General features: G+C 35.7%; 1 protein-coding gene across 1 annotated transcript; it reads left to right on the top strand.

Annotated features, from left to right (window-relative positions):
* The first annotated feature begins 8,700 nt into the window (after nt 1–8,700).
* LOC122049405 (transcription factor RAX2-like) lies at nt 8,701–10,039 on the top strand. Its single transcript, XM_042610790.1, has 3 exons — nt 8,701–8,887; nt 8,976–9,105; nt 9,186–10,039. The coding sequence occupies exons 1-3, from the start codon at nt 8,752–8,754 to the stop codon at nt 9,787–9,789; spliced, it is 870 nt and encodes a 289-aa protein (XP_042466724.1). The 5' UTR covers nt 8,701–8,751; the 3' UTR covers nt 9,790–10,039.
* Nucleotides 10,040–11,471: the final 1,432 nt, after the last annotated feature.

Here is an 11,471-nt window from a genome sequence, read left to right as displayed (position 1 = left end):
TATTTGGTATTATTTCCATAAATAACTAGCATGATGCGGAAAGAAAAATTACTAGTTATACCTTGTAGAAAACCTCTTGATCTTCTACCGTATTCCTCTTCTAACCTCAGACGTTGTGTGGGCAACGATCTTCCGAGATGAGAAACCACCAACCACCTTATCCTCCTAGCTAGGTTCGGCCACAAAGGAAAAGCTTCACCAAGGAAGAAAATTAAAACACTAACCAAGCTCCAAGAGATGCTAGCTTTCTCTCCTTCTTCTTCTTCTTCTCCGAGTAGTATCCGGCCACCACAAGAGCTCCAATAGAAGAGGGAGATTCGGCCACCACAAGAGGAAGAGAGGGAGAGGATGGCCGGCCACACCAAGGAACAAAAGAGGGAGAGAAATAATAGATGTTGTGTCTCATGAAGGCACCCTCGCCCCTTCTTTTATATTCCTTGGCCTAGGCAAATTAGGAAATTTAATTACAATAAAATTTCCTCAATTTCCTTGACATGATTTAATTGAGAAAAATAAAATAAAATTTCCCAAATAAACCCCAATGGTGGCCACATCATTGGAGAACAAATTGGACAAGTTTCAATCAACAATTAAAACTTCCTAATTTGTTTCCGAAAATTTTAAAAATAAAATTTCTCTTTAAAAATATCTTCATGGTTGATAAAAAGAAATTTCTATAATTTTAATTTTATCAACATGTGAATAATTTTAAAGAGAAAATAAAATATCTCACCAATCTACAAATAAGGAAAGAGATCTAATCTCTTTCTTTAATCTTTTGTAAATCTTTTATAAGAGAGATATTTTAATTTAAATTCTCTTTAATAAATTATTTCTTCCACATAATAAAAATTAAAATTAAAATTCCTTTTAATTTAATTTGGCCGGCCCCCACTAGCTTGGGTTCAAGCTAGGGCCGGCCACCCAAATTATACCTAGGCCGCCGGCCCCTATTGGGTGGGTATAGAAGGTGGGTATAGGTGGGTATAGAACTCTACAAATAAGAGGCTACGATAGGGACCGAGAGGAGGAATTGGTTTTGGTCTCCCGATAAAATTAAGCATCCCGTGTTCGCCCCGAACACACAACTTAATTTTATCAATGATAATTCATTCCACTAGAGAACTATCATTGAACTACCGCACCAATCCCAAATTACATTTTTGGGCTCCTTCTTATTATGAGTGTGTTAGTCTCCCTGTGTTTAAGATATCGAATGTCCACTAATTAAGTGAGTTACTGACAACTCATTTAATTAATATCTAAGTCCAAGAGTAGTACCACTCAACCTTATTATCATGTCGGACTAAGTCCACCTGCAGGGTTTAACATGACAATCTTTATGAGCTCCTCTTGAGGACATTATCAACCTAGTATCTCTAGGACACAGTTTCCTTCTATAATCAACAACACACACTATAAGTGATACTATTTCCCAACTTATCGGGTTTATTGATTCATCGAACTAAATCTCACCCATTGATAAATTAAAGAAATAAATATCAAATATATGTGCTTGTTATTATATTAGGATTAAGAGCACACACTTCCATAATAACTGAGGTCTTTGTTCCTTTATAAAGTCAGTATAAAAGAAACGACCTCAGATGGTCCTACTCAATACACTCTGAGTGTACTAGTGCAATTATATAGTCAAGATAAACTAATACCTAATTACACTACGACCTTCTAATGGTTTGTTCCTTTCCATTTTAGTCGTGAGCAACTGTTTATAATTTATAAGGTACTGATAACATCATCTTCTGCATGTGACACCACATACTATGTTATCTACAATATAAATTATATGAACAACTACAAACAAATGTAGATAATTTGACCAAATGTGATTCTTTATTCAAAACAAATGTTTACAAAATCTTAGGCTTTCAGTATACACTCCAACAAAATCAAGTATTCAACTCTGTTTTCATTTCTAGCAATAGTTCTGAGCTTCTAGTGTGTAAAAGGCTTCTCCGCCTTCAGAGAAGGAGATCTTTCAGAGCTTTTTCTACTACCTTGGATTAACAACCTTCTTGGTTATAACCAAGTAAATTGCTGAGTCTTTTTCTTTTAGTTTACTTTATTACTGTTACATTTTTGAGTTGAAAGTCTTGAGTAGGGTATACTCTTTTATTGTGCAGGTAATTCACCCCCCTCTTGTCGGCCTCGCTGCACCAACACACATTGCATTGCACTGTGCTGAATTGATGGGAAGAATTGCAATCAATTGAGGATATCATGAGAGGATTAATCTATTAAACTTAGTCGCAATGAATAGAGAGCTTCTGAATCGATCAGGAGATAATTGAAGCTGCTTGATCGATTGGGTAATGGATTGGGAGAAGCTTACGAGCGAATAGAAGGCTTCGTAATCGATTGGATAATTGATTAAGAAGGCCTATAATCGATTGGATAATCGATTAAGTGATGAAGAAAAGAGCCGTTGCAAGTTTAGACGGTTGGATGCACTCGATTGGAGCTAAGGCCAATCCATTGGGAGTCGAAATCCGCAGGATATAAAGGTGACGACAAAGATTCAAATGCAACTCTTCTTCTCCACTCTTCATCGTCGATTCTTGAGGTTTGGACGACAAGTGTTGATGCACTTGCTAACCGATCAAGAAGCGCTTACAAGCTACAAGAAAACAAGCAAGGTTTTCATTTGTATTGTGTATTTTCTTCTTGTTTGCATTGTATTTTTTGTATGTGAGCTTGTACGAAGTTTCTCTACCTCCAAAGTGTTTCTGAGAAGGAGTATTTTCATAGTGGAGAGCGTATTCTCTGTGGATCCTTGGATTAGTCACCTCATTAAGATGGATACCAAGTAAATCCAAGTGTTAGCATTGCTTCGAGTGCTTTCCACTGTAACTCATTATTGAAAGGCGATTGGAGTTAATCACCCCTCTTTAGCTCATCGGAGAAGTGAGGGAGTCGGTGGAGAAGTGCTTGAGGGGTGCAAAGATGAATAAGAACAACGTCCATGATGTCGTGCTCGTCAGTGGATCAATGAGGATTCCTAAAGTCTACCAGAGGCCAATAGATTTTACCGATTTGGTGTTAGATGATCTTCTTCCTAGGCTACCACCTAACACTATTCTGAACTCAAGGGCGAATTCTTTTCAACTGGGGGGCAACTAATGTAGGAGGATTTGTTAGTTATTTTTTATTAATTCTAGTACATTATTATTTTTTATAATTTTTTAGTTTTTTTATTTTTTATATTTTAGGTATTTTTGCTCATTTTAATCTTTTTATATTTTTTAGTTTGAGCCCATTTAAGAATTTTAGGATTATGAGTCTGTTAATAATTTTTTCTTTCTTTTAGAATTATTTTCATTTTTTTATAAGATAAGAATTAAAGTCTATATGTTAGGATTTCTTTTCTGTCTTTGGGTCTTAAGATTGAAGTCTATATAAATATAGATTTAGCTGTTTGAGGGATAATTCTCGATTATTAAATAATTTTTTTTGAAAAAATCTTGAGAACGCAGTTTTCTCTTTTTATTTTCTCTTCAATTTTCACTTCTCGTTTGCCTATAGGATAATCATTTTCTTGTCCGTCATCATAAATTTACCAAGAAATATAATATATTTCAATAAAATTATATATATAGTGAAGTCTCTCATCAAACATAATCAAAATATATAACTTATGTGATATATATGTCTTATTATACTAAAATATAATAATGTTAATGTTAGATAACAAAATTATTAGCATCAAAAAATTAAAGATGGTTCAGGATTTAGGATAACATTTTTCTTATTTACTTTAACTCCGAATTTTTTGAAAACTCAAACACTAATGATGAGATGAAAGTTATAAAAAAAATTTAAAAAATGCAACTTTTAAAGGACTAAGTAAAATATTTTAATATTGAAATAACTAATGAACCATGTATCTTATATTCCCCAATATACTATGGGGATACATAAGCAATTTAAATAAATATAAGTCTCTTTTTATATTTTTTTATAAACTTATAATTTTTAAAAATATTTTTTTAATAAATAATAAAATCTTGAACCGTTGTGAATCATGGATCGAATCGTATCTAACGATTCCAATACATGAATCATAACCACCTAGAATCGTCAATTCCAAATCGTGGACGGATCTAACCTTGAATGCATTACATGTGTGAGATCTCCATACAAATAAATTGCCGAACTATCTAATTAAAAGGAACATTATCTTCAAATTTTTATTTACAATTTTATAGTACACAAAACCCATAGTATCATATAGCATATATCACACAATATTATACTTTTACATTTCATTTTTTATTTCAATAACTATTATATAAATTGGAGTATTATATTAACTTTTAGTATATTCATCTCTACCCCATCATGATCCCTTATAAGAATTAAATGTTGTCAAATTCTCCATAATTTTATTAATTAAGTCATTTAACAAAAAAAATATTGTGTTACTTTTACCAATTCACCAAGAACATATCTTTTATAAAAATTGGTTTGGTAGAGCAACCATTTTTTATACTTGTCTTGATGTTGAATTAATAAATTAAACAATGTCAAGAATCTCAATGATAAGATTGTAGAGTTGGTAAGCCATCCTTTTCACAATAATTGGGTTGGTAGACCTACTATTTATGTGACTGCTAGATGTACCATGTCAAGAGCGCCTCTATAATGGCTCCCCTTGTCTAGAATTAGACTTCAATATATTTTTAACATATTAACTAATAATTCACATTGAAATCATGATCATATTTAGCCATCTTGACCTTATTATACTTCTTTATATATATGATTATATCATACTCAATATTATTGTTTGTAAGTAATAAATATGTCTGATTATCCTAAATTCTAAAATCTTAAATCAATATTTAATATTTGAAATGCTTAATGAAGACAAGATGAACTATTAACTGCTATCGGTTCTCAAGTGATTATGTTAGAAAAACAAAAGAAAAGAAAAGACTTGTTTGTTAATGAGGATCCCCTAAACCCTAATTCCTAAACCAACCTTTCATATGGGTTTGGCAATAACACTTTGATTGGTGAAGTTAAACCCTACTGAATATTTGAAATGCTTAATTAATTACAATGACAAGATGAACTAGTAACTCCTATCAGTTCTCAAATGATTATGTTAGAAAAATATAATAAAGTAAAAGACTTGTTTGTTAATGAAGGTCCCCTAAACCTTGAACTCTAAACCCTTAACCAACACTTTGATTTATGAAGTTAAACCCCATGAATATTTGAAATGCTTAACAAAGACAAGATGAACTAGTAATTAATTGCTATCAGTTCTCAAGTGATTATGTTAGAAAGATAAAAAGAAAAAAGAAAAGATTTGTTTGTTAATGAGGGTCACAATTAATGAACAATCATTAGGGAGTACTTTAACAACTCCCAGAGGCTTTAACTACTCCCAACAAGCTTACCTTCTCCTTTCTCACTGTTTCCTCTTTTTAAAGGAAAGCAACGAGTAGAAAAAATTATTTATATGTTTTCTTACTGATAACCTAACTCGGTAGAAACAAACTTGTTTCTTGGCATTTCTTGCCAATTAAGGGCCCTTTAGATCATGTTGGTACTTCATGGATTCCCACATTTGCGAACTTAACCTTTCTGTCTCAATTATCAACTACAATCCACGAACATGATCGAAGTCACGAAGAGCTATTTATAACTGTTCTTCCAATTATTTTTGACAAAAGGATGTACCTGAGGACTATTTAGGTGTGTAGTGATGCAAGGTGTGCCTTATTAGCTACATCATGTTTTGGAGGATCTTCTTGGCAAGGCGAGATAGCCTCTCATGGATCGAGGATGGAACTTCCTGTTCTTGCCAATTGATTGAGTGCGAAAACATCAATCATCTCGAATATAGCCTTATAACAACACCATTTGTATTTTCATTGCCGGTTGACTTTGGCTTCACACCCTACTCTTTCTTGCACAAGCTCAAAGTCGAGTGCTAAAATACAAAATGCTTTCTCTCCTGTTGATTTTCCTTTGATCGAACTCTAACCTTTCGTACCTTTGGTCCGCGTTTACTAGAACATGAAGGACCATGTGGACAAGTTCTATTCATTTTATGTAGAAGATGCTTGACTGCAAGTCTTCTGCCAAAAAGGTCAATTATTTCCTAGAAAGTGTATTGTTTTGACTTTGCAATCTACAAACCTTTAATATTATTGTCAAACCATTTGTAAGTAGAATAAGGTATATTGAGGCAATGTGGTGATTGCTAGAATCCAAAAAACACTTATTTGCTATCAATTAGTACTACTTTTTCCTTAATTGTTTCTTATTTTAAAAATTCGAGCATTCGGTGAAAAGATAAATTTGCAAATGAGAAATAAGATCTTCATTTATGAGTTTTGGACAAAAATCTCGATGTATATAAGTTGTAGGATGCAATGAATTTTCAAACTCAAATCTCGGGCAATGATTCAAAAGAAAGCACACAAAGGTAGATAAACTTTTAGCAAAGGACAATTGGACAATTGTTAAAAAAAAAACTAGTCATGCTTTCAAGAATATATTATTACTACAAAGTGATTATTATTTTCGATGACACTAATCCTAATTGGATAGTTTGTCGGCTAGATATTGTTAATGCATTCCTACACAAAATCTTCAAAAACAAAAAACAAGATACAACCCTCATTGTTCATTGTAGGCGTCATATGGAAAGGAATTATTTCACTATAACTATAATAGTGGTATCGAAATGCTCTTTTCTTCCAACAATTATAACAATTCAAATAGCATAGTTGATCCTATCTAGAATCGGGAAAGACGACGTGCTAGTTACGTGACATCGATGGTGACCGTGAGGAGACTTCAAGAAGTAGGGACCTGGCACCACTGTCAGACATGCGTACCAAAGAGAAGAACTAGAGACGAAAAACGTCAGTCATCGAACTAGGAAAGGATCCCGATACAAGCACTAGCTCCGACGTTCAAGTCAAGTAAATGGTGGTGGAAAGACAAACAATAACGATGAAGAAATGAGCTTTGATAGCGAAGCCTCGCATACTTGCGCCTGTAAGTGGAGACCCCCTTATATAGTATTACTTTTTCTCTCTATACAAATCTCAGTGCATTACCAAAATAGAACCGATCATTATGACATTCTGACACCTTTCCTAAAATAGGTCCGTAATTCTTGCGCTTTGCAAGGTAAAAGCTTCATATGTACAACTTGTATGGGGAATATTCCCCTGATTCTCATATAACAGTTACGTAAGACGTCAAAAAGGAATGTTGAACTACTAGGCCATTAATGTACTGTGATAATAGGCTAGTTGAGTTCCCTCCAACGCCTGATCAGACCTTGCTCTCGGAGGGACTCGGCTCGGATAACGATTATAGACCACCTTGAGGGTTCGACTAGGCCTCGTTGAGGACTCGGCTTGGTCGAGGGGGGGGGGCTGGGATCCAATCGGCCAAAGGGTCTGATCGGCTAGATTATTTGGTTGAACCATATGATCCGATTATTGGATTGACTTTGACTATCACATCAGCCAGCTTTATTGATCTCGACCCAACTTCAGGGGTCAACCTTATTCGCCGTATCAATAGTCATAATACCAATATATGTAAATTATAAAAAACTCAATGTAAAATGGATTATATGATTTAAGACTAATTAAACTTTTAAAGCACTAGGTTCTATAACATACAAAAAAAAAAAATTATTAAATTAATTTTTTTTCATAGATCTACATATTTAAATTAATTCTATCATTTCAAATAGAGATTATGCAATATTACTTCATATATATATATATATATATATACTTGAACCACAAAGACATTTATTGTCTCATTCACCCACCACCTACTTTATCGTTTTAATTAATACACCAAGCCATTTGTATCCGAGGTAAAAATTAATATTCAATGAAGATAAACGGTAACTAAATTGTGAAGCCATGAAAGAAATTAAAACCACCTTTAGTTGATGAACAAAAACTAATTATACTTTAACCTAATTTCTAATGACTAGTCCAAATGAAAAAGACTAACATTATCAAAGACGTAATGCCCCAAAAGGAATGAATATGATCGTCCGTGCCTGGTAGCACATGAGACATTACCACTGTAGCAGCAGTACTGTAATTAACTAACTTGAAAGATCCAGAGGAAGAAGCAATATAATCAAGTACTGCTGCTGCTACTTCTACCTAATTTACATACATAGATCAACAACTGTATATTTATTTATATCCAGGCATGCAAATCGATCTTTACCAGCACTAGCTAGCTCCAACGCAGTAATAATTAATCACAGCCTAAACCCTAAATGACAGTTAAAACATACCACTTTTACCAGTGTTATACGACTGATCAGAGTGCAACTTCTTCTAGGGAAGCAACAGCAGTTATGCTTGGTGGGACTGCTGCTACCTAATTCACATAGATCACATGGACATATCTAAGCAGGTTACCAGGCTAGCTTCGTATATATCCATGTCAGTCACATGCATGCATGGAACGTATGTGTTTATTATTATTTTTTTAATTTATTAATTTCCTCCATTTCTCATGCTCGTGTAGCAACTTCGAGTGTAATTTACGAGCCACCAAAAGCTATAGGTAGATCAGATCAGACAGAGTAAGTACTCACAGTATCTGTCTATTTGTGTTTTGTCTCTACACACTATATATATATATATATATATATATATATATATATAGCTTCTCTCCTCAGGCAGGACTAGGGCAGGGAAGTGATCATCGATCAAGCGTATAAGGATGGGGAGAGCACCTTGCTGCGACAAGGCCAGCGTGAAGAAAGGCCACTGGTCGCCGGAGGAAGACAAGCAGCTGAAGGAGTACATCGAGAAGCACGGAACCGGCGGCAACTGGATCGCTCTCCCCCACAAAGCTGGTAATTAATCGTTAATGATCGTGTTAATGATCTGCATGGATGATCATGGTAATTAATTAATAATGGCGATCGATTTGTGGTGATGCAGGGCTGAACAGGTGCGGGAAGAGTTGCAGGCTGAGATGGCTGAACTACCTGAGGCCCAACATCAAGCACGGGAGCTTCTCCGACGAGGAGGACAGGGTCATCACCAACCTCTACGCCAGCATCGGGAGCAGGTTTTAGATTTGCTAATGGCGATCGAGAATATTGGGATAGGTTTGATCATGTCAGGGATGATAATGGTGTTATGGTGCAGGTGGTCCATTATAGCCAACCATCTCCCCGGAAGAACCGACAACGATATCAAGAACTACTGGAACACCAAGCTTAAGAAGAAGTTCTCGGGGATCCTCACGCCGGCGAGGAGGGTAGTGAAGCACCACCACCAGCAGCAGTGCAGTAGCTACGCCTGCTTCCCGACCGCCGCCGCAGCCGCGTTGGATTCCTTGCAAGGCCTCGACGCTGCGTTGCCAATCTCTGCATTGCTCAGCTCTCTGACTTCCGGTGGCGGCGGTTCTGGTGGTGGTGGGCCGCCTCTGCTGCAGACTCCAGAGCAGCAGCAGCAGCAGCAGCAGTCTCGTAATCTTATCAACTATGGCGGCGGCGGCATGGGGTGCCTCGGTAATGCTACTTATTCGGACGTCTACCTGAACGAGGCCGAGCACGGGGCGTCGGGCTTCGAGAGCTACCTCTACGGCGGCGGCGGTGGCTGCCTGGAGGCCGTCGACCTCGCCGGCAGCCGCGACAGCACGGAGTTGGGCTTCGGCTTGGAGGAATACGAAATGCCGATGCTCCCGCCCAGCAGCACTCTCTACCTCGACGCCGAGATGATGAACGCGTCGACCATGTGCTTCTACTGACCAATTAAGGCCCGCCGCCTGCCGGCGTCGCAGGGGAAGAAGACCATCGTCTACGTGAGCTAGAGAGCAGAGCCGTAGCAGACAGGGGCCCTCTGTTTTTCCCACCGCGCGTGTTCATATCGATTCTGACAGAGAGTTTGGTGGGTGTCTTTGCGATTTGTCCAAAACGATCAATCCGCCATGGCCGCTCTTACTGCGACCTTGCAATCTATTCACTTCCTCTCTCATAATCAATGCCCCCATTATCGTTCGCACGTGACTACGTGAGCTTCATGAATCAGCAAAAGTAACCCAAAAAAAAAAAAATTAAAGATACATAAGCTATTGATTTAAAATTATGAAATTAAAAAAAAAACAGATTTTTTGTCACACTTATTGTCATTGTCACCCAGCCAATTAATCATTATAGTACTGCATTCAAATAACAACAACAAAAGTACCATACAATAATGTTAGATTTTTAAAAATTAATACTAGTTTAGTGGTGCATAATAATGATAATAATAAAAAAATAATTTTAAATTAATTTTAATCAATTAAAATTTATTATATTTGACATCATAATTAAAATCGATATGAATTAAATAGTAAAAATAATATTTCAAAATTTATTATATTTATTACTATGCTTATAATGATGATTCACCTCGGTGAATATTTCCTCTAAGTGATATTTATAGACAATGTCAACCAGTTTCTACTTATTATCCTCTTCCACGTGCTCTTATCGGTTCTTCAAATTTTATTAAACCTTCTAGCTTTACACAGACAGTCAAAGATCCAAATTGGTATGCTGCGATAACTATAAAGTTTGATGCTCTTCTTCGCAATGTAACCTGAAATTTAATTCCTCGTACTTCATCTATGAATATTGTAAGCTCTAAATGAGTTTACCAAATTAAGTATCGTACAAATTGATCCATTGAACGTTACAAAGCTCGCCTTGTTGCTAAAAGTTTTAATCAGCAACCAAGTATTGACTTCAATGATGCTTTTAGTCTAGTCGTCAAAATTATAATTATCAAATTGCTACTATCTATAGTTGTTAGCTCCAATTTATCGATATGACAATTAGATGTCTATAATGCTTTCCTTCATAGACACTTCGAAAAAACTATTTTATGGAACAACCACCTTGATTCATCCATCCGCAACTTCCAACCTATGTGTGTCAACTTCAAAAATCTATATATGATCTTCAGTAAGCACCTCATGCATAGTTTCATCGTTTATCTATCTGGCTTCATACTAAAGAATTTTTTGGCTCAAAAACAGACTCTTCCCTATTCTATAAATGTACTGAGAAATTTTCAATATTTGTTTTGATTTACGTGGATGATATCTAATAATTGATAGTGATCAAAATGACATTACTACTTTATTTCATCTTCTTCATCAAGAGTTTCTTATTCGAAATCTTGGCAACGCTCATTTTTTCCTTAGCATAGAGTTTTTCTTACATTCTAAAGATTATCTTTTCTCTCAAAATAAATATATTACTGGACTTATACAACGAGCTAAAATAGATAGTGCGCGTCCTATATATCTCCACACCAATCATTGAAAGTGGTTTCAATGCACCTTCATCCTCCTCTTCAATGGCTGACCCCAGATATACCGAAGCACTATTGGTGTCCTACAATATATCACCATTACACGACCCAATATTACTTTTGTTGTCA

Source organism: Zingiber officinale, chromosome 2B (genome assembly GCF_018446385.1).
Source record: "Zingiber officinale cultivar Zhangliang chromosome 2B, Zo_v1.1, whole genome shotgun sequence".
Classification (NCBI taxonomy): domain Eukaryota; kingdom Viridiplantae; phylum Streptophyta; class Magnoliopsida; order Zingiberales; family Zingiberaceae; genus Zingiber; species Zingiber officinale.
This window is presented reverse-complemented; position numbering and strand designations above follow the sequence as displayed.

Excerpts from the sequence above, each read along its gene's own strand:
- LOC122049405 (XM_042610790.1), top strand. The coding sequence starts at position 8,752 with ATGGGGAGAGCACCTTGCTGCGACAAGGCCAGCGTGAAGAAAGGCCAC. Across the intron at positions 8,888-8,975 it reads CGCTCTCCCCCACAAAGCTG|GGCTGAACAGGTGCGGGAAG; the intron begins GTAATTAATCGT and ends GTGGTGATGCAG. Across the intron at positions 9,106-9,185 it reads TACGCCAGCATCGGGAGCAG|GTGGTCCATTATAGCCAACC; the intron begins GTTTTAGATTTG and ends GTTATGGTGCAG.